Source organism: Ochotona curzoniae, unplaced genomic scaffold (assembly GCF_017591425.1).
Source record: "Ochotona curzoniae isolate NIBS_2020 unplaced genomic scaffold, NIBS_Ocur_1.0 contig_4514, whole genome shotgun sequence".
Taxonomy (NCBI): Eukaryota; Metazoa; Chordata; class Mammalia; order Lagomorpha; family Ochotonidae; genus Ochotona; species Ochotona curzoniae.
The window spans coordinates 6,207,670-6,229,955 of NW_024466312.1; the positions used below are offsets into that span (position 1 = coordinate 6,207,670).

Here is a 22,286-nt window from a genome sequence, read left to right on the forward strand (position 1 = left end):
CTGCTGAGGGGGTAGGGGTGGGAGCTGAAAGAGCCTGGGGCCAGACAGGCTGAGGAGGGGATGGGCCAGGCCAGATCTGGGAGGGGCGCCAGCTCTCCTGCCCTCTTTCTTCCCCTGGCCCTGAGAGAGATCTTGGTAGTGTCTGTCCTGGGTTTTGCATCTGCCCTCCCCATACTCTAGGGCCCACATTTGATACCTTCTCCCTTTCCTCCCCATTTATCCCCACTGGGTCCTACCCCTCCCCTCTGCTGCATGTTTGCCCTCTTCCATCACCCTCTGGGGTCTGACTCAGCTCCCAGTTCCCTTTTCAGGGACCCAAGCCCGCCTCCAGGACTTTGGTCAATACCTGGCTGGTGCCGAGATTTGGCAAGGGCTGAATGGGGGTGCTGTGGTCCCTCCTAGCTCACAGAGCCTTTGGGTAGACTACGAGGGTGGCTGGGGGTAAAGCTACTGTTCACCCTGGACTGGGAGGGCTGCCTGCCTTGGGGAACACCTGTAGGTGCCTCGGCTTCCTCATTTGTAAAGCAGAGATAATGATACCACATGCTTTCTCTCGCACGCTTAGGATGAGAGCGGACAGACGTGTGAACGAGCTTTATGGGCTGTGAAGCTGTAGACAAATGTTAGTTGTTAGTGGCGGAGGGGGGCAGCGTGTGCGTGCACAGGAGCTCAGCTTGGCAAGGGCTGCCTTTCCCCTCTTTTGGCCTCCCTCCAGACTGCCTGGTAGGGGGCTAAGGAAGGGTTCCCCCCCACCGGCTCTTGCACTTACGAGGCCACAGCCCCCCAAGGCCCTCCTTGTTTCCCAGCTCCCCCGTCCACAGCCCTTCTGAGAGCTGCCATCTGCAGTCACAGGCATTACAGCAAGAGATTCAGACAGGCTCCAGCACCCCAGGGCCCCAAGGGGGCAGGCCCAGGCCCGGCGCTGGCTGTCTGGCTGTTGGGAAATAAGCTGACTTTCTTACCCTACAAGGCACTGTTTGGTCCAGAATGGCTGGACAGGGGCCAGTGGACCCAGAGAGCAGCCTGAGTAGGCGGAACAGGAACAAGAGCATGACACAGACCTTTGGCAAGGGTGGGGTTCCAGTAAAGACCTGGTGACGTACCTGTGTCGGGGTGTGCGCAGCAGGTGGAGGGAGTGGGTAGTGGCTTACGGGAAGAGGCCTGCATGGCACCACCACTTCATTTCTGGCTCCTCCTTCTCCCGTGTCTGATGCCATGGGACCCAGGGCTGGCTGCCCCATGTTTTCTTGGGTGCCCACCCCAGCAAGACCAGCTTTTGAGAGCTGTGGATCTTGCTTCCTAGTTGGTTACTGCTATTGCCAAGGAATGCTAGCAGAACCAGGCTCCTGTAGCCCCATCTAGGGCCAGGTCCCTCCCACCCTGCTGAGTAACTGCTGAACCTACAGACCTGTTCCCAAAGGGTTGGTCAGAAAGTGAGAGAAGCATGCCTTCTCCGGGGTAGCTCTCCGGCTGCTGCCTGCCTCCACCCCACAGGTGTACCAAGCTCACACCTGCTGCCAAGTGCCACATCTCAAGCACTTTCTTCTGCTTGCAGCTGCCATGTACTTTCCCATACCCTTACACAGCTCTGCCCTTGAACTAAGTTACATTACGTTTAACCCCCTAAGGGACTGGTGACAGGGAGTGATATACTATCTTTCTTTCTATTATTTTTTTGAAAGAGCTACAGAGGGAGGTATGTAGAGTCAAACAAAGAGAGAAAGAGAGATAGGGAGAGATCTTGTGCCTGCTGGCTCACTCTGCAGATGGCTACAATGGCCAGGACTGTGCCAGGTTGAAAGCAGGAACCCACAACTTCATTCTGATCTCCACATGAGTATAAGACTTGAGCTATCTTCTGTTTTCCCAGGCACATTAGCAGGGAGCTGGGTCAAAAGTGGACTCAAACCAGTGCCCATGAGGGGTGTCAGCGTTGCAGGTGACAGCCTTACCCACTACACCACAGTGCTAGCTCCAAGATTTTTATTTGTTTTTATTATATATATATAATAAATATATATGTTTAAATAAAAAACTAAATATATATAAAATAATAAATATATTATATATAATAAATATATATTTAAATTAAAACTAAATATATATATTTAATTAAATATATATATATATATTTAGTTTTTTATTGGAAAGTCAGATATACAGAGAAGAGGAGAGACAGGTTCACTTCCCAAGTGACCGCAGCAGCCAGAGCTGTGCTGATCTGAAGCCAGGAGTCCAGAGCCTCTTCTGGGTCTCCCATGCAGGTGCAGGATGCCAAGGCTTTGGGCCATCCTCAACTGCTTTCCAAGGCCACAAGCAGGGAGCTGGATGGGAAGCAGGGGCACCAGGATTAGAACCGGCACCCATATGGGATACCTGCACGTATGAGGCCAAGACTTTAACCACTAGGCTACTGTGCCAGGCCTAATTTTTATTTCTTTCTAAAGGCAGAGCAACAGGGAGGGACAGAAACACAGAGGAAGAGATCTACCCTCTCTGGTTTACTCCCTAAAGGGCCACAATGATGACTGGCTTAGGCCAGAACGAGGAGCTGAGAACTCCATCTGCTGTCTTACATCGGGGTCACAGACTGTCTTTCTCTGCTTTCCTAGGTTTATCAGCAGGGAGCTGGGTCAGAGCAGAGCAACCAGGACTCGATCTGGTGCTCCAACATGAGAGCCCAGTGTTGTATCATAACACTGCTTCACAAAAATGGAAAAGAAGGGCCAAGCTCAATTGGCTAATCCTCCCCTTGCAAGCACCAGGATCCCATATGGGTGCCGGTTTGCGTCCTGGCTGCTCCACTTCCCATTCAGCTCCCTGCTTTTGGCCTGGCAAAGCAGTAGAGAATAGCCCAAAGCCTTGGAACCCTGCACCCATGTGGGAGACCTGGAAGAAACTCCTAGGTCCTGAGTTCAGATTGGCTCAGCTCATCTCCGGCATTTGTAGCCATTTGAGGAGTGAACCAGCAGCTGGAAGATTTTTCTTTCTCTCCTTCTGTCTGTAAATCTTCCTTTCCATAAGTAAATAAATAAAGTCCAAGAAAATAGTTACATTGAGCTGGCACCAGGCCAGCAGCCTTACTACCCACCTGTGTGTTCTGCCTAGGAGTGTTATCTGCAAAGATCACAACTTGCCCATGAAGCATGGATAACAGATAAAGACAGTGCTACTAATTTAGTGTTTACCAAGTGCTTTGTCTAAACTCGGCCTGATGTGGGGGATCACATTGCCCCTGGTCACATGGGGTTGGTCTGTGTCACAGATGAGCAAACTGAGCCTGGGAAAGCCTCCGCCAGGTTCTATAGAGCAGCATTATTCTCTAGAAGTTTCTACAATTAGTGGAAATATCCTAGAGGAACCCGGTACAGTAGGATCGCTCCTACCTGAAATATGGCCAGAGTGACTTTGAGGAACTGAATTTTGCATTCTGTGCCATTCTAATTCCTGCACCTGTCTGTTGCTTCAGACAGCTGAGGAGGGCAGAGGGGCTCCCCTGGCAGGGATCCACTCCTGGAGGTTAGGCAGGCCTGGCTGAGGCTGGCTGGAGGCAGCATCTGAAGTCCTGGGTCACATCTCCCTGGCCTGGGCTCTAACCACTGCACTGCCTGGCTTGTTTCTGGCTATTCTAAAAAGGTGCAAGCCTCAGGTGTGGCTGTGCTCAGGAGCATATGGGAAGGGCTGTGCAGATGCCCTTGAGGCAGGTTTGTAGGGGCGGAGTCTCCCCTTCCTCTGTAATCCTGTTTGCATCCTTGGCTGGCTGTTGTGCACACACTTGGTTCACCCACTACTGCAGGTTCTGCTGGAGTCTGAATGTTGGTCAGGAGGCAGTGATGGGTGCGGGGAAGTGTGGGGAGCTTTCAGTCTCAGGCCTCCCCCACTAAGCATAAGTGTCATATCCTGAATTCTAAGATTCTAGCACTTTCCAGCCACTTCATTGAACCTTAGCTGTCTATAATTTGCTTGTCTGGAGGATGATGGTTGTCATTACTTCTGGACTACTGACTCTGTAGGACTTGTGTGACTCTAGAGTATGAGCTGGTGGAAGATATTTGAGCCCAAGGTCGTGGCTCATGTGAGCAAGTTCTGGTCCCACTCACTTGATCAGCAGCGTCACGACAGAACAGAGATTACTAATGGGTGGTTCTGTGTTTGAAAGAGATGTGAGAAAATTGTGGCCACCACAGACAGCCACGTGGGCCCTCTCTTGGCTTGCCCCTGCTGTCTGGCCCACTGGTGTAGTTACAGGAACAACCGCCAGAGGGCACCTGGGAATGCCACCATCAGGTCCTTGGAGGCCAGCTAGGCAACATCAGCCTTCTGGGGGACTGCTTGCAGTTAGCAGTTCTGTCCCGTGGGTCAGGTCCCCCAGGTGGTTCCCTGGAATGGTTGTGATGGGGATGCTGTGATGGGGGCACGGAGATCACTAGCAGCCTAGCAGAAAAATGGAAACCTAACTTACTTTTGGTGCAAGCAGCTTTATTTAACCTGGAGTGCTGCAATGTAATCCTACCGTAAGAGATTGAGCACTTGAGTGGCTAGGTCAAGCTGACCCTGTCCGTGAGTGTCTCTCTGACGCATCATGCATTTTCAATCAAACCAAAAACATTCCCAGCACAGCACATCTCCTTGTCCGAGGGCAGCAATTTGCGTCAGCATCTTGTGGAAATTCCAGCTCTGGGGGGTGGGGCAGGGTATCCTCTCTCCCCCTAAGAGAGGATTGTTGTGGGGGGCATCCTCGCCGAGGTGCTGTGTAGCTGTCAGCATATGTCTACCCTTCTCAGTAGTCAGGAGTCCCCCCCCCACACACACACAAACATGACCCCATGCCTTTACAGTAAAGTCCACATGCCTTCACTGGCCGCTGTGGACACACGTCTTCACCCAGCCCTGCACCCAGAGGATTGACCCGTGCACCTGCTTTTTGCCCCTGAACTTCAGCCATGCCTGGAACTCTTCCCCCCTTTATCCTGCTTAGGCATGATTCTAATTGCAACACCTTCTCTGGTTCCCCAAGCTGAAAGTCATCTGCTTTCAGTACGCTGCTGGCCCTCATTGCTCATGGTTTTGTTTGTTTGCTACCTGAACACTCCTGCTGGCTTTTAGAGACATCTGCATCCAGTGTTAATGGACAGGGCCATTAACACTGTCAACCCTCACCTCTGTCAGTGGAGACTCTCCTGGACATGCAGGGGGCTGGGCTGTGAGGACCACAGGATAGTATGTGAGGTGGCGGGGGGCGGGAGGGAGCATGTGGGCAGTGGAGTCAAACCCCTTCAGATCATTAGCTCTCTCACAGTGCCCTTAGTCACAGTGCCACCTCTTAAAGTGGTTCTCCTCCCACCGGGATGTCCACTGGTTCCATCAAACTACCATATGCTCAAGAATCACTGTTAATGATGGGGGCTTCTGGAATTGGTTGTTTCCTGACCTCCTGTTTCAGAAACTCTGGTTTCACAGGCCAAAGTCAGGGTCAGGGTTCAGAAGATGTCTTGGAAGTTAGTGCCCTTGAAGTCCTGGGGCAGGTGCCTCAGGGGTCATTCTGAGCAGCTGGCCTGACACCTCTTGTGTGGTGGACACTTATGGTGCTGGCTGCAGGTGCACCTGCCTTGTCAAACATTTGGATCCATTAGAACCCCTTTGCCTTGGGCCAGTCTGGATGCGGGGGAAGTGTGGCCTCCTTAAAGCCAGTCCTCATAAAGTGCCTTGGGCCTGAGTGGGTGCACACAGGCAGACGTAAGGGCAGGGCTTGTTCAGGGCTGGGGAGGGTCTCCCTTGCTGATTGATTGCCTTCTGTCTTGCTGGTGAATGTGAGTGCAACAGGACTGGTTGCAAAGGTGTTGGGGGGGGGCAGTGAAATAAATGCAGTAAATGTAAAGATAGCCCCAGGCCCTGGTGTGGAGTGCTGACAATCCCTGACACACTACCTTGGCCTTGAGATTATGGGGGCGGCAGGAGCGATGTCTTGACTGCAAGAGGCGGGATTCCACCCTCTGGAGCCTGAAACCACCTCACTTTTCTCCAGGGCTTGCGGCCCTGGGCTTAGTTAACGGCTGGAAGCCCTAGGGTGCTATCCCGGAAGCCACCACTTGGGGTCTCTGAGCTTGCCTGCGTGCCCACATTAGTCATAGCTGAGCACTGAACCTGGAGGTGAACCTGGAGCCAGGACAGGCTAGCTAGGCTCCAGGGATGTGGGTGGAGGTTGAGCACAGATCAGGCCTGTGACCCCAGCATTTGCTGGGAGCCAGGTTTCCAGCCCCAAGTGTCCATTTGCCTCCCTGTCCACCCTCTAACCTCCAGACAGCTGGCCCGAATGGGGGAGGGGGACCCTCATCACTGGCATTGCTGGGAAACACAGGTCATAGCTTGGGAATGTGGCCTTGGGCAGGGGTGAAGGGACCCAGAGCCGAGAGAGAGACATGTGACCCTGCTCAGCACCCCCTCTCCTCTCACCGTATTTCCAAGCCCCTGCCCTAACTCAGGTACAGATGGGTGTGATGTGGGGGGTGGTCCAGGGAAAGCGGCTTCAGATGGACTCAGTGCTGACCCTGCTAAGAGCAATGGGTAGGTTAGAGGCCAGCTGCTGGTGGATGCCTTGGCAGAGCTCCTGAGTGGGTGGGGAGCAGACCTCAGGCCCTGCCTGGGATGGCCGCTAGGACTGCCAAGGGAAGGCAAAAGTGGGCCTCGGGGCTTCTCTGCTTCTGGACATTAGGCGAGACAGGGGTGGCCGGCTTTGGGAGACTTGGTTGGCACGTTGCCTGCACTGGGGATGATGGTGACTGGGTCGGGGCCTCAAATGGCACAGGAGTTGTGGTCCACCGACTGCGAGGAATGGGGTTGGGGAGAATGTCACACGGTGTAGTATCCTTCCACCCCAGATTCCCCTGGGGACTGAAGCTCTTGCATTCAGAGAGCAGGCGCCACGGAGGGGCCTGTGTGCCTTTGAGGGCCCCGAAGCTGTGAGGAGAGGAGAAGCAGATCTGGCTGCCTGGGAATGGGCAGGGTGGCTAAATTCAGCCGGTCTCTGCCCCTCCCCTCTCCTCCCCCTCCACTCCAGGCCTGGCTTCCCGTGGTTTCACAGCCACCTCCTTCCCAGCCAGCCACCCGCCTGCCTCCCTGTCCTCCTGCCTGCTACCCAGCCCCTGGCTGCCTCCCCCTCCCTCTCTCCTTCCCCCCTTGATTCCCAGCCTCCCCACCCCACCTTACCCTCCCCCTGCTGCCTGGTTCCCAGTGCGGGGCCTCCACTGGGTCAGCTCAGTGAAGGGCTGGGCCGGGCTGGGTTCTCATTCCCTGGGGAACCAAGGTGGGTGGGCAGTGGGGACAAGTGACAGGCGAGCCTGGGCCAGGGCAAAGCAAGGTGCAGGCTTGGGTCCGTGTGCAGAGAGCCTTGGGGTGAGTTGGGGTGCATCCCTGTGCCTGGGGGGTGGGGGCTTGGGGTGCGGGAACCAGGAGACCAGGAGGAGGGGCCGGGGGCTGTGGCAGATTCGTGTCTGTATTTGGCAGTCGGATAGGAGCCAGCTTAGCAAGGCTGGGCCCCTGGCCAGTGGCGAGGGAGGGTGACGGGGCCCTGGGGATGCCCCAAGCCCTGAGGCTGACTCTGGCACCCCTCCCCTTCTTCCCCAGGGTGAGGTGCCCTTTACTTTGCAGTTCAACACTGCCTTCTGGGCCCCTGAGAGTTTAGGGGTCCCTGCCCTAGGGCTGGGGCCAACAGGTGCCCCTTGGGCTTCTGGGCCAGGAAGCTGAGAAGGGAGAAGGGGGAGGGCGGGCTGGACATGCCGCCTCATTGGCTTTGGATTGAGGTCAGGACGGGACTTGTCTGTGGTGCCTGTTTGTTTTCGGCTGTACCAGGCCCTGCTCGTTCAAGAAACAGGTGTCTTGGCTCTGCTGTTCTGGAGTCCCCGCGATGTGCAACCCCCCACTTTGGGAGCCTGTGGCTGGCAGTTCAGTTTCCCACTTCAGTAGGAATGTGAAAGCAGCCACCTGCTGCCTGTGTGCATAGCCCCAGGCTGTTCCTTAGGGAGTTCGCCCACCTCCACCCGCCTCCATTCCTAGGCCAGCCAGCAGGGTCAGTGTTGACAGAGGCTGTGTCAGAGGGGGCTCCACCCAGGCGATCTGGGACCTCAGGTACCTGGGCAAGGACACAACATGCCAGTCCCGGAAGTGTAGTCAGGGAGGCCTGCCTGCAGGAGGAGCCTCTCTTGCCGCCCCGTCTCCCCAGTATATCTCTGTCTCTCCTCCAGGTGGGTCCTCCTCCCCTTTCAGCAGCCCCATCACTTCCGATGAGGAATACCTGAGTCCCCCTGAGGAGTTCCCAGAGCCTGGGGAGACCTGGCCACATACCCCTACCATGAAGCTCAGCCCCAGCCAGAACCGCCGATCTTCAGACTCATGCTCCAAGGCACCGCCCACCTTCAAGGTCAGACCCTCCCTCCTCTGTTCCCCACATGTGTGTCCACCCTCCTCACCTTGTACAGGAACAGATGTGCTGCCCTGACACTTTGGGGTGTCCCCCCTACTTCAGGTCTCACTCATGGACCAGTCAGTGAGAGAAGGCCAGGATGTCATCATGAGCATCCGTGTGCAGGGTGAACCCAAGCCCGTGGTGTCCTGGTGAGTAGCAGCCACTTAGCCACTACCACCCTGCACATGCACGTGCAGAATGGGGCGGGGTACCAAGGAGGAAAGCAGTGGACCTGGCCCGGAGGCTATATCCTGCCGAACACACCTTCTGCCCCTTGCCCTGTGCCCACTCTGGGTATCCGGGTAATAAACAACTTGGTGCTGGACCCCCTGGGGTGACTGGCCAGGGAGACTGTCACCCTGGGAGGACCCCCAGTTGTTGATGGGGAGACTTGGAAGGTCCACTGTGTATCCAACAGTCAATGGTAATTTGTCTGTCTTGCTCAGTCCCAGATGCCCGGATATGCTCAGCTTGCAATGCTTTTGTTGGTTTCAGTTCCGTTTTTCATGTTTAATGATTCGTCTGGTCCCCGCTGAGATTTTTGTTAGCTTTGTGAGCTCTCATGTCCCTTTGGGAAAGAGGCAAAACTGTGTGTCTGTGAGAAATAAAACCAGCACACGGGGACATTTCAGAATGGTTAGCAGCCTGAGAAGGTGCAGTCCAGGTGTGCAGGGGTGAGGCAGGAGCAGGCCTTGGGTCCCCGGCTTGCCTCCACCTGGGCAGGGTGCAGGTGCAGATTTGGGGGCAAGAGAGGCCTGACTGATCCTATAGCTCTACCCTGGGACCTGGCCACTGAATCCTTGGCCGTCCCTCACAGGCTGAGAAACCGCCAGCCCGTGCGCCCAGACCAGCGGCGCTTTGCTGAGGAGGCCGAAGGTGGGCTGTGCCGGCTGCGGATCCTGGCCGCTGAGCGCGGAGACGCCGGCTTCTATACCTGCAAAGCTGTCAACGAGTATGGCGCCCGGCAGTGTGAAGCCCGCCTGGAGGTTCGAGGTGAGATACTCTAAGTTCTCTTCCTGTACCCTCCTTCACTCCGGCCGCCCCTCCCTGCCCTGCCCTGCCCTGCCCTGCCCTGCCCTGCCCTGCCCTGCCCTGCTGACAGTTTTCATACACTTCACAGACAGGATGTCACAGCTAGAGGGGCTGCTTTTATTGTCATTGAATAAACCAGAGAGGGCAAGCGACTTACCTCAGGCTACACAGCAGGTGGTTCTGTGCTCAGAACACATTTCCCTTTCCCCTGTATTTAATCGCCAAGCTTCAGGTAACATCAGCCAGAAATCCTGCTTCCTGCCACCCAACCATCTTGCCCCCACACTTTTCCAAGCCTTTGTCACTCTGACCTGCCCAGACCCCTCACTCACACCCATTCCCTCCTTCCCTCTTATCCACACACACACCCAACCCATCGCATCCAATAGTTGGATAAGAATTGCTGTGGGGGTAGTCTGGGGCCTGGACCCGTTCGGAGGGACCCACGGGGTGACTTGGGCATGGAGCATGACAGATATTCCAGGCACGGAAAGAGGCCTGACATGTGGAGGAGATGGATGCCTGGAGTACGGGGCAGAAGGGCAGCGCGGTTGACAGAACCTGGGGGGCTACCCCTGGGAGGGCTGGTGAGGTTTTCCGGGAGACCTGGCCTTCCCAGGGTTGGCAAGGACTCTGCTGCCCAATCAGCCATCAACATGAGCCTCAGCACAGAGGCCAGCTGTGGGGACTTCCTAAGGCCCCGCCAGAGGTACCTGCTGGTGCCTGGGCTCCTAGCAGTCATGGTTGCCCCTGTGAGCCCCACGGGCCTCCATCTCCCATCCCTGTAGTTGTCCCTGGGTCTCTAAACTTGAATCCCCACCTCTGGCCTGTTCCTTCTCCTCCAGGGTCTGGCTCGGCTTTGCTTCTCTGTATTAACCCATGTCTTGGTGCTTCTGTTTTTGGGATTTCTCCCGGCAGCCCCCCGCTCGGGAGTGTTTCTAATGCCTATAAAGGCCTCTCCCCTGACTGCTAGGCAACCTGGGGGAGCTGGAATGGGCAGTGCGGCCCTGCTGGGTAGTTAGCCCTCCAAGTAGAAAGGGCCCTAGTCAGGTCTGGGTGATGCCTGTGTGTGCGTATGCACATGTGTGTGTGTGTGCGTGCGTGTGCTGCACTAACCTGCCGCTTGCTGACTGCGGTTTTTGTCTGTACACAGGCGAGTGAGCTCAGGGGGCCACCCGTGCTCCCCCTGCTGCCCTCCGAGCCGCGCCCCTGTCTCAGGCACTTCTCGGACCTCGCTGTGTTTCACTGCCTCGTGCCCACAGACCCAGCCGGCCTGCCGGCCCGGACCCATCCCAGCCTCCCCACCCCCACCAGGCAGCACCCTGGGATAGCCCCCTGGGGCCCCGTGGACCCTGCTCCCCAAGTGGACATGTGACTGTGCAGGCCGGAAACCTGCCCAGATGGACTGGGTGCTTGGAAGGGGTGGCCATGAGAGGTCCTACACCTATCAGTTTCTTCTTGCACTGGGTGGGGGCAGAGGGTGGGGCAGGTGCTGAGCACACACATGGGCTGCTGCTGTTGCTTCTGCTGCTGATCACTGTCTGTCCATCTGTTTGTCTGTCTGTGTGTCTGTGACAGTCAGGGAACTCAGTTGGGGCAGTGAAAGACAGAGTGGGAGAGGGTCTTGGCATCAGCAGGATCGGGGCACCCAGAGGGGTGCAGGCCAGGGGCTGGCAGGGTGGGACAGGGCACATGGACCAGTCTGGAAATGAACTTCAAATGGCACAATACTTCCTATTCCACAGAGACTAAGAGCCAGAGGCCTTGGCATGAGCCGTGGCAGGGTTTAGGGCCCAGTTTTGGGGCTCCTGTCCTCCCAGGTCAGGGATGAGGGTACCTTGGATAGGAGTGAGGGAGTCAGCCAGACTTGGCACAGGAGCAGAGGTGGGGGCCTTTGGAAGCACCTGTTTTCCTAGCACCAATAAAGTCCAATTTGTACCCAGCTGGTGTGCTGCGTTTTCCTTTCTGCCGCAGTCAAGGCCTCTGCAGGGTCCACACCCTTCCTGTTCTCCTAGTTCCCTCTCCATCTTGCGTGGGTTCCCCCTCCCTGGGCCAGCATGGCCAAGTTCAAGAGCTCCTTGCCATCCTGGCCGGGTGGGTGGGCTTTCCCTGCATCCAGAGGAACCAAATGCATCTCTCTCTCTGTGTCTGTCTCTCTGTGTGTGCGTGTGTGTATGTGTGTCTCCCTTGCCCCGTGTGTTTCTGCTCCTTGCGTGCTCCCCATCCCACCCTGTGGCTGCCTTCCTCCCCCATACCCCATCCCCAGCACACCCTGAAAGCCGGTCCCTGGCCGTGCTGGCCCCCCTGCAGGATGTGGACGTGGGGGCTGGCGAGATGGCGCTGTTTGAGTGCCTGGTGGCGGGTCCCACCGACGTCGAGGTAGACTGGCTGTGCCGGGGCCGCCTGCTGCAGCCCGCACTCCTCAAATGCAAGATGCACTTCGACGGCCGCAAGTGCAAGCTGCTGCTCACCTCCGTGCATGAGGATGACAGCGGTGTGTATACCTGCAAACTCAGCACAGCCAAAGGTGAGTCCAGGGGCTGCAGGAGGCAGGGGCTAGAGGGAGAACTGAACAGCCAACCACAGGAGGGGACTCCATCTGCTGGGGAGAGAGCACGGTGCAGGACCCCTGCCTCAATATGGTGGGTGTTTAGCATGCAGTGCCTGGCTCAAGGGCACTGTAGTTATGGGTTAGCTGTTCTTTGAAGGGATCAAGCCTGCCCAGGGCAGCCAGCAAAGTTGGTTGGACTTCCCGCTACATGTTACCTAGACAAGTCACAGAGCAGCAGACTGTCCACAGGGCATTAGGTTGGAGATGGCGTGGTGCCTGGTAGGATGAAGGAATCAATGGAGCACCATACCTGCTGAGGAGTGGTCCATGCCGTTCTCATGAATGACACCTCCAACCTAGTGTGACAAACAAGAGAGGGTAGCATCTGCCTGACCATGTGGTGTGGGTTTTGAGCCTGGACTTAGTGAGCAGCAAGAAGGTTCAAGCAAGTGTACATATCAGTGGGCTTCTCTGGAAGAGTCTTCCGTGGTGGATGACAGGGCTCAAGGGGGCATCCACTCGGGTCAGGGGCAGAGTAGGGAGAGTGAGAAAAAGGGTCTTGATCACCTCTCAACCTTTTGGTTAAGATCAGGTGTGGAAAGGGGTCTTCTAGGCTTTATTGTCTTGCAGAGGTGAGGAGAGAGCTGGGCTAGGACCCTGGGCTTTATCAGAGCCTGCCTCAACCCTGCCCATGTCCACCCTCCTAAGAAGGTCCCGTCCCTGGGGCTTTGCCCATTGCCTGGCAAGGCTGTGCCCAGACTCCTGCTCCCTGCCATGGGGTAGGGATGCCAGGGCCTCCACAGCTCCCTCTGCCCCAAAACTCTGCCCTCCCCACAGATGAGCTGACCTGCAGCGCCCGGCTGACTGTACGGCCCTCCCTTGCGCCCCTGTTCACACGGCTGCTGGAAGACATGGAGGTGCTGGAGGGCCGCGCTGCCCGCTTTGACTGCAAGGTTAGCGGCACCCCGCCACCTGCCGTGACCTGGACTCACTTCGGTAAGGCTGCTCAGTGGAGCCAAGACTGGGGCCAGGTGAGCAGGGGTGCAGCACCCACCCACCCATCCTGTATTCCTGATTGCAGGCCGCCCTGTAGAAGAGAGTGAGAACCTACGACTCCGCCAGGACGGGGGCCTGCACTCACTGCACATTGCCCACGTGGGCACGGAGGATGAGGGATTGTATGCAGTCAGTGCCACCAATACCCATGGCCAGGCCCACTGCTCGGCCCAGCTCTACGTGGAGGAGCCTCGGACCCCTGCCTCAGGCCCCAGGTATGGCTCAGAACCTCCCTGCTCTAACCCTGAGGTAGTGGGGTAGGGGTGGCGAATGGCAGTACAGGTGCAGAGGGTGCGATGGAGCTACCTCTGAGCTGCTGTGGGCTTCTTGCAGTTCAAAGCTGGAAAAGATGCCTTCCATCCCAGAGGAGCCAGAGCAGGGCGAGCTGGAGCGGCTGTCCATTCCCGACTTCCTGCGGCCACTGCAGGACCTGGAGGTAGGGCTGGCTAAGGAGGCCGTCCTGGAGTGCCAAGTGACGGGCCTGCCCTACCCCACCATCAGCTGGTTCCACAATGGCCACCGCATCCAGAGCTGCGACGACCGGCGCATGACACAATGTACGCATCCCTGAGGGTCCCCAGTGACATCCCCTGCAGCCCTTCTTGCTCACTCTGCCCTCCTTACTCCCCAACCTCTGTGGCCTGGTCAGGGCTGTGCTGCCCCACCCCCCATCTCCAGGGTAAAAGAAGAGTGGCCTGGCTTCTCAGCCTATATGGCATTGGTCAGCTGGGTCCCTCCATCATGGCTGTTAGCACTTGGACAGCACGCTGGTTTCTGAGCAGCATTGAGGGTGGGAGCAGGTTCTAGAAGCACCCCCCCCCCCGGGCCTCTGTGTCTGCTTCTAGGATGGGGTTGTTGTAAAGTTGGCATCCCATGTGACATGCTTAGAGCAGGGCCCCCTTGCAAACAGCAAGTGGTTGGGTTACACATACTCCGTGTTACTGTTGCTGTTGCCTTGTCATGCTGATGAAATAATGCGGAGGCCGGGATGGCAGTGTCCCACAGAGAAAAGATGTCTGGCCCAGGGCTGTGTGAGGAGGAGCCAGCCATAGAAGGGACTGTGTTTGGGTTGACATTCTCATGGGAGCATCTCTGAGCTGTGCTGAAAGGGTCTGGTCTGATGTGATAGGACAGGGTACCTCCCAGGAGACTTTTTTTTTTTTAAAAAAGGCAGAGTTGGGCCCGGCACGGTGGCGCAAGTGGTTAAAAGTCCTCGCCTTGCACGCCCGGGATCCCATATGGGCGCCAGTTCTAATCCCAGCAGCCCCACTTCCCTTCCAGCTCCCTGCCTGTGGCCTGGGAAAGCAGTCGAGGACGGCCCAAAGCTTTGGGAACCTGCACCAGCGTGGGAGACCCGGAAGAGGCTCCTGGCTTCGGATCGGCATAGTATCGGCCCGTTGCGCTCACTTGGGGAGTGAATCATCGGATGGAAGATCTTCCTCTCTGTCTCTCCTCTCTGTATATCTGCCTTTCCAATGAAAAAAATAATAAAAATAAATCTTTAAAAAAAAAAAAAGGGCAGAGTTGCAGAGAGAGAAAAAGTGACAGAGAAGGATTTTCTATCTGCCAGTTTGCTCCCCAAAAGGCTACAGTGGCTAGAGCTGAATCCATCCAATTTGAAGCTAGAAACCAGGAGATTTTTCCAGGTCTCCCAAATAGGTGCTAGGTCCAAGGCTTTGGACCATCCTCTACTGCTTTTCCAGGCCACAAGCAGGGTGCTGGATCAGAAATGGAGCATCCAGGACTCGAACCGGTGACCTCATGGGAAGCTGGTGCCTCAGGCAGAGGCTTAGCATACTATACCACAGTGCCAGCCCCACAAAGTCATCTTTAATAAGTGTCCTAAGAGTACTGAAGGCCAGATGTGCACACTCTTACCTTACTGCCAAACCTGAAGGTCAGGCATACTGAGGCTCAGAGAGATAGAGGGACTTCCCCAAAGGCGAGTCAGGTCCATCTGATTTTGGTGCCCAGCTCCTGACCTGGGTGCTGCCTGCCACCCATGTCACATTCTTCCTCCCTCTACCTTAGCCTGCTCCAGCACAACCTGCAGAGCTCTGACCCCTGCCCCTATCCAGGGGCCCCAGATGGGCATCTGTCCCTGCTGGCGCCTGTGTTCTGTCTATGGCTGGGGTTGCCAGCCACTCCTGGCTTCTCTTCCTTATAAAGCACGTTGGCAGAGATAAATGTAGGAGTGACTGTCACACATGCAGATAACCACTGGGAGAAGGGAGAGGTGTTGGGGGACAAGCCCTGATGGGAGAGAGGACAGAGCAGATGCCTTCTACTTCCTGTCTACTCCAAGGACGGGCTTCCTTGTCTGTAGGGAAACAGGCTTTTTGAAAAGGGAGCTTTGGAGCAACCCGGAGCTCAGTGCAGCCTGCTTTCTTTATTTAGTAGCTTTGTGATCTTGGACAAGTCCCTAAATGTCTCTGGCCTTGGTGATAATGTGGAAGTAATTGTGTAGGGTGGTTGAAAGGAGCAAGAGGTGGGAACAAGTGGGCCCAGTGCCCATGCAGGCAGAGCCAAGAGCTGACAGCTCATCATAGACCTTAGGGTACCGGCACTTCATGCATCCTAGCATCGGGTTCTGGGGCTGCTGAGGACAGACCTGGACAGAGGCAGTTAGGTTTTTAAGGATATCTCGGGCCAAGTCAGGAGCTACAATTTCCACTGATGAAGAGAAAAGATCCTGCCCCACAATACACACACACCTGGCCAAGGAGAAGGAGCCTGGTACCCAGCCATGGAGGGACTCAGGAAAGGTGGAGCAGGCCCGAGGCATGGAAAGGGGGAAGTCTCCCAGTGCTGTCCACCCATGAACTGGGTAAGCCATGGGAGGAGAACATTCCAGAAAAGAGGACTTTTAGGATCAGGCCCTGGAGATAGAACCCAGGCAGCTGCTTGAGGGAGCTGGTGTTTAGCCTGGTCAGGCTGGAAAGGTAGTACAGCAGGTATGACTGGAAGGGCACCTGGGCTGTGGGCTGTGGCTGCCTTTATGAAGGGGTTCTGCTGCTGGAGACCAGGGGATGGGGGGCAGGCAGCTGTCTTGGGGATGCAGGGCTGGAAGTAAGGGATCTGGGGACGGGGTTGGAGGTGCCTGAAGAACAGTCTTACCAGAACATTCTGCAGAGACCATGAGCCCATATGGAACTGAGGGGACACTCAACAGGACTGTGGACCCCAGAGGTGACGCAGTATGGATGGAAGCTGCCAAGTGGCCTGGCCTGCCACATGGCTCTGGTCCTGGGGTGACTGCAGAGTGGACCCATTCATAGTTTGCTGCCTGTCCCACCCTTTCCTCTTCACCTCCTCCTTGGCTGAGGGAGTGGTGAGGCATCAGGCCTGGGGTGGCAAGGGTCTGCTGCTCCTCTCATAGCTTCTTAGCTTAGCCCCACTGTCACTGTCACCCCCATTCTACCCCCAGACAGGGATGTGCATCGTTTGGTATTCCCTGCTGTGGGGCCACAGCATGCTGGTGTCTACAAGAGCGTCATTGCCAACAAGCTGGGCAAAGCTGCCTGCTATGCCCACCTCTACGTCACAGGTGAGCAGGCACCTACCTGGGCAGCCTGCCTCTGCTACTGCTCAGGGACTGGGCAAGGGAGGGCTGCACACCAACTTCCTTTCCCTCCATCCCCTGGGTACCATGCTGGCCCTTGTCCCCGCATTTGAGCCCATGGTCCTCAGACTCTGCTCCCAAGCTGGCTGGTTCCCTGGGGAGCTGGTGGGGCCCTGAAGGACTCATGGATCCCATCCCACACCTTTCAGATGTGGTTCCAGGCCCCCCAGATGGTGCCCCTCAGGTGGTGGCTGTGACCGGGAGGATGATTACGCTTGCGTGGAACCCGCCCAGGAGTCTGGACCTGGCCATCGGTGGGTCAGGGCCATGCAGGGCTAGGGGTGGGGTTAGGATATGACCAGGGCAGCTGCAGCCAGGGGTCCCAAAGGAGCATCATCCCAGAATCATGTGGTATGTATGGGGGGAGGGCGGTGGCAGTAGGAGTGAATGAAGCAGAGAGGGTGTGGCCAGGAACAGCTATGGTCAAAGCTGTGGAGTTCCTAGTTTAGCCTCTATTCCTGTGCTGGGCCTCAGCTTCCCTTCCACAAGGAGCAAACAGTTGTAATACATGTGCTCTGGCTCTCTCCAGCCTGTAGCTGGGACGCAGTTGGGCTCTGAGACTGGCCAATGGTGGTTTGGCAAGACCAGATGCAGGGAGCAATGGGAGGGGCAGACCAGCGAGTTCCTGGGATCCTGAGCCAACTGGATGTGGTTGGTGAGGGGCACGAGGGGAGTTACTCCACATATCAGCTTCTAACAGGTGCCTCTCCTCTTTCCTTCCCATCTCCTGGCCAGACCCGGACTCCCTGACGTACACGGTGCAGCACCAGGTGCTGGGCTCTGACCAGTGGATAGCACTAGCCACGGGTCTGCGGGAGCCAGGCTGGGCAGCCACAGGGCTGCGGAAAGGACTGCAGCACGTCTTCCGGGTTCTCAGCACTGCCGGCAAGAGCAGTAGCAAACCATCCCCACCCTCTGAGCCTGTGCAATTACTTGAGCGAGGTGAGTCTGGGCCGCACCCCCTCCAGGGAGGTGGGGCAGTGGGAGCTGCTGCTGGGCCAGGACCAGGGCTGGACCTTGCGGTGGAGGCTCAGACGCCCAGTTAAAGCTTTGGAGTCAGACAAGATTGGTTGCAACTCTGGCTGCTGCTTCCTGGCTGTGTTGCCTTGATCAACAGCTAACCCTCTCTGAGCCTCAGCAGCCTCACCTATAAAAATGAGCTTCAGGTGGTGGCTGGGTATGTTGGAGGAGCAGTAGGTGTGAAGCCCAGTACAGAGCCTACAATTTCCTCTTTGTAGGCCCGCCCCTGGAGGAGGCCCCTGCCGTGGTGGACAGACCAGACACCGTGTATGTGGTAGAAGGCCAGCCAGCTAGGGTCACGGTCACTTTCAACCATGTGGAGGCCCAGGTCGTCTGGAGGAGGTAGGGACACCCTGCCCACCCTGCTCCCTGATGCGGGGTAGCCCAGCCATGCATGACCCATCCTAGCCACATCTCTCTGGAAGGGTGACCTCCCTTTGACATATCCCCAGCTGCCGAGGGGCCCTCTTGGAGGCAAGGGCCGGTGTGTACGAGCTAAGCCAGCCGGATGACGACCAGTACTGCCTTCGGATCTGCCGTGTGAGCCGCCGGGACCTGGGGCCACTCACCTGCACTGCCCGCAACCGCCATGGCACACAGGCCTGCTCTGTCACCCTAGAGCTGGCAGGTGAGTGACAGTGGGTCAGTAGGTGCCTCCATCCCTAACTGCACACAGCTACCTGCCACTGCTAGGAAGGCAGTCCTGTGCTGTCTCTCAGCCGACCCGTTAGATGCAATGGTGATACTAGCGAACATAACCTTGCTAATCAAATACTCACCGCGTACCTAGAATGGTACAGCTTCAAGGCTAGGCACCTTTAGGTTTGCATTAACTTTGCAAGATAGGGGTTGATCATTATCCCCATTTTATGAATGGGGAAAGTGAGGCTCCTAGAGCATACCAAGTAATCAGCCCTAGGTCACATAGCAGCAAGTTTCAATTCTGGATGTCTAGCTCCAAAGCCACTGAGTGCTCGCCGCTTCTGTGCCAGACACAACAGGAAGTAGCCTCTGAAATGCAGCCAGCTGAGGAAGGTCAAGTTGATGTAGAAATCTTGAGAGCTCGTGAGGGCATCATGTTGCCAGGCTCCAAGATCCTGGCTGCCTTGTTGAACGAGCCACTTCGACACAGGCCCCCTCTTTGGAACCCCTCCTCTGGCACAGGGCTCTCCCTGTAGCAGGCAGGCAGTACTAATTGTTTTGTTTGCCTGCTTGTTAATTAACTCTAGACACGTGTACCTGCCACTCAGAACGAAAGATCCACATGAGCTGAACAGCAGTACCTGCTGAGTCGGTACAAGTCCAATGATAAGCAGAGAATGTGACATTTTAGTTAGCACAGGCAAAGGGGCATTTTCTGGGACTTAAAAAAAAATCGTTGAAGTTCATGCACTTGAAGCTTTCTGGAGCTTGAGAATAGAGGCCAGATTCCCAGAGGAGAGGGAAGAGGGGAGGCAGCTGAGAGTGGGAGGAAGGGCCGCTGCAGAGTGGGCCACAAGTCCCTCTGGGCCCCTGCTCTGCCTTTTATGTGTCTGCCTCTTGCCCCTGGCCCTGTCCCACCTCTATCACTTCCTACCTAGTCAATGTCTGGCTCTGACAGTGCCACTTGCAAGATGGTCATTTTCCCAGGTGTAGGAAGAGCTTGGGGACATGGGCAGCCCTGGCCCCCAAGAGTCCTATGGCCCAGTCTGGCTGGGTACAGAAGGCTGTGTCCTAAGCAGTCAGCTTGCCCAAGCTAAAATGAGCCGAGCACTTGCATGGCTGGCCACGGCCTTCCACCAGACCCTGCTCCCTCACTCCCCAGGCAGGGAAAGCTGGACCATGGTGCCCCCGCCTCCACCATGGTGTCCCCATCGAGGTGTCTCCCCCCACTCCAAGGTACTGTGCAGGGTCACAGCCTGGGCAGCCTGCAGGGGCCACTCAATCATGAACCCCCAGAAGTGCAGGCTGGGACTATGGGCAGGGTGGCACCAGCGAGTCGCTCTGCATCTGCCAGTTGGTTCAGGCAGGGATAGAAGCGGCACAGAATGGCGGGTCCTGATTTTTCAGAAGCGGCAGGAAATCCAGATTTCTTTTGTGCATAGAAATCTGCTCATTTCAAAGCTGGCAAGCGAACAATGAGGGTCAAACCCAGCAAGCCTGCACCTTGCAGCAGTTTCTCTGAAATTCACAGAACATCACATTGGGATTACAAGGAGGGCCTTGGTCCAGGCAGGGACTTGCATGTTCTGAAGGGGGCTGGGAGCAGCGGAGTCCAGCTTTCAGATGAGGGATTTGGAGAGGAGCTGGGGAGAGGCGGGCCCTGGGAACTTTGACAAACAGCCATGTTTCCCCATGCCTGTGTGTTGCAGAGGCGCCTCGCTTTGAGTCCATCATGGAGGATGTGGAGGTGGCAGCCGGGGAAACAGCACGCTTCGCAGTGGTGGTTGATGGGAAGCCCCTGCCAGACATCATGTGGTACAAGGTCAGAGGATGACCTTGTAGGCTGTACCAGGGGGCCTGGGGATGTCTCAGGATGCGGGAACAGGTGCAGAAGGGAGGGGAAAATAGAGGGCCAGGGCCTAACTGAAGGGTGCAGGGCTACTCGTGGGGAGGCATGGAGGGGCTGCTCTGAGGTCTGGAGTGAGGGTGGGACCTGGCACGGAGTACAGCTGGTCCTTGGTAGAGGCATGGGGCTAGGGCTGGGTTGGAGGTGATGCAACAGCACCACATGTGGCTCTGCAGGATGAGGTGCTACTGGCCGAGAGCAGCCACGTGAGCTTTGTGTACGAGGAAAATGAGTGCTCCTTGGTGGTGCTCAGCACAGGGGCTCAGGACGGAGGTGTGTACACCTGCACGGCCCGGAATCTGGCCGGGGAAGTATCCTGCAAAGCGGAGCTGGCTGTGCAGTCAGGTGGGCTGGAGTTCCAGGGGGTGGGTGGAAAGGGCCAAGTGGCCTCCCCCATGGATGTGATGGGCCAGCCCTTCCTCTGACCACCTGTCTCGGGCTCCACTGTATGTTCCTCTTCCCCCCTCTCCCCGACCTGACCCAACAGCCCTAGGCTCTCTCTTTACCTTCCACCTAACACCAGACCATCTCTTCCTCAGCTCAGACAGCCATGGAGGTTGAGGGGGTTGGGGAAGACGAGGAGCATCGGGGGCGGAGACTCAGCGACTTCTATGACATCCACCAAGAGATCGGCAGGTGCGGGGTGGGAACGAGGGGGCACCAGACAGAGGGCTGCTGCTGTTGGAGATCCCCCAGGGTCAGGCAGAAGTGGAAAGGTTCAGTGCTGAGCCCCAAATCCAACCTGTGCCACCAGGGGCGCCTTCTCCTACCTGCGGCGTGTGGTGGAACGCAGCTCTGGCCTGGAGTTTGCTGCTAAATTCATCCCCAGCCAGGCCAAACCCAAGGCGTCAGCCCGGCGGGAGGCCCGGCTGCTGGCCCGGCTCCAGCACGACTGCGTCCTGTACTTCCATGAGGCCTTCGAAAGGCGCCGGGGACTGGTCATTGTCACCGAGCTGTATCCTAGGACTGGCTGGGAAGTGTGTGTGTGTGTTGGAGGAGCCGGGCAAGGGTCGTGCCTGAATGTCAGCCATCAGGAACCGTATAGCTGTGCAAAGTTGTGCCATTGACAGGCAGGATCAGACTGGAAACTCCTATGAAAACCATCATGTTTTTAGCTTAAGCCTATATAGCATTTTTAATTTTTATTTGAAAGGCAGAGTTACAGATAGAGGAGAGACAAAGGGAGACAGAGATCCTCCATCCCCTGTTTTATTCCCCAAATGGCCACAATAGCTGGAGTTGGGCTAGCCTGAAGCCAGGACCCAAGAACTTTTTCCAGATCTCCCACTTGGGTACAGAGGCCCAAGCACTTGAGCCATCCTCTGCTGCTTTCCCAGGTGCATTAGCTGGAAGCTGGATTGGAAGTGAGGCAACTGGGACTCAAATCAGTATCCATAGGGATGCCAACACCACAATAAGGGGTGCCAACACCCTACTCTGCCAGGGTGCCAGCTCCAAAATATGCATAAGATTTAACATGTGCTTGGCAGTCTTCTAAGGGTTTGACAGGAATTTATTTTAATCCTCACCCACCTGAGGGGATTCTACTGTCCCCATCTGATAGATGATGGGATGGGCATCCAAAGATCAAATGACTTTTTGAGGTCATGGCCCAGTAAGTGGCACAGGCCTTTTCTTACAACATGCAATGCAGGGTGTCTGTCCCACCCATCCGTGGGGAGCAGCAGGCCCTGCTTTTGTTCAGGACACTGGATGCTGTGCTGAACGAAGGACGGGTCTTACCCTTTTGTAAAAGCTGTGGCTGCACAAAGGCAGGTGGAGGGAAGGACATGGGGTGTTTGGCTGCACGCCCACCGTGTGGCAGGGCAGCCGTGACCTGCATACCAGCCACCCAGGCTGCATTGTTTGAAACCGCCTCTCAGCAAAATGTCCAATTACCCTGTATCATGTGTGTGACCTTCTGGGTCATTTGCAAGTGGAATGTGGCAGTCCCGGCCCTAGCTAATGCATTCTGCTATCTCTGCTAGCCCTGTCT

General features: G+C 56.5%; 1 protein-coding gene across 2 annotated transcripts in view; it reads left to right on the forward strand.

The window, feature by feature from the left end:
* The window catches only part of SPEG (striated muscle enriched protein kinase), a 52,459-nt gene that overhangs the window by 17,712 nt on the left and 12,461 nt on the right, over positions 1-22,286 (forward strand). For both annotated transcript variants that reach the window (XM_040986426.1, XM_040986427.1), the window contains 16 exons: positions 8,241-8,416; positions 8,522-8,610; positions 9,279-9,454; positions 11,760-12,020; positions 12,882-13,040; positions 13,126-13,315; positions 13,434-13,657; positions 16,528-16,647; positions 16,872-16,976; positions 17,458-17,664; positions 17,961-18,084; positions 18,195-18,370; positions 20,094-20,206; positions 20,467-20,635; positions 20,830-20,926; positions 21,045-21,245. In XM_040986426.1, coding sequence (XP_040842360.1) covers positions 8,241-8,416; positions 8,522-8,610; positions 9,279-9,454; positions 11,760-12,020; positions 12,882-13,040; positions 13,126-13,315; positions 13,434-13,657; positions 16,528-16,647; positions 16,872-16,976; positions 17,458-17,664; positions 17,961-18,084; positions 18,195-18,370; positions 20,094-20,206; positions 20,467-20,635; positions 20,830-20,926; positions 21,045-21,245 — 2,587 coding nt within the window. The remainder of the gene's footprint in view (positions 1-8,240; positions 8,417-8,521; positions 8,611-9,278; positions 9,455-11,759; positions 12,021-12,881; positions 13,041-13,125; positions 13,316-13,433; positions 13,658-16,527; positions 16,648-16,871; positions 16,977-17,457; positions 17,665-17,960; positions 18,085-18,194; positions 18,371-20,093; positions 20,207-20,466; positions 20,636-20,829; positions 20,927-21,044; positions 21,246-22,286) is intronic.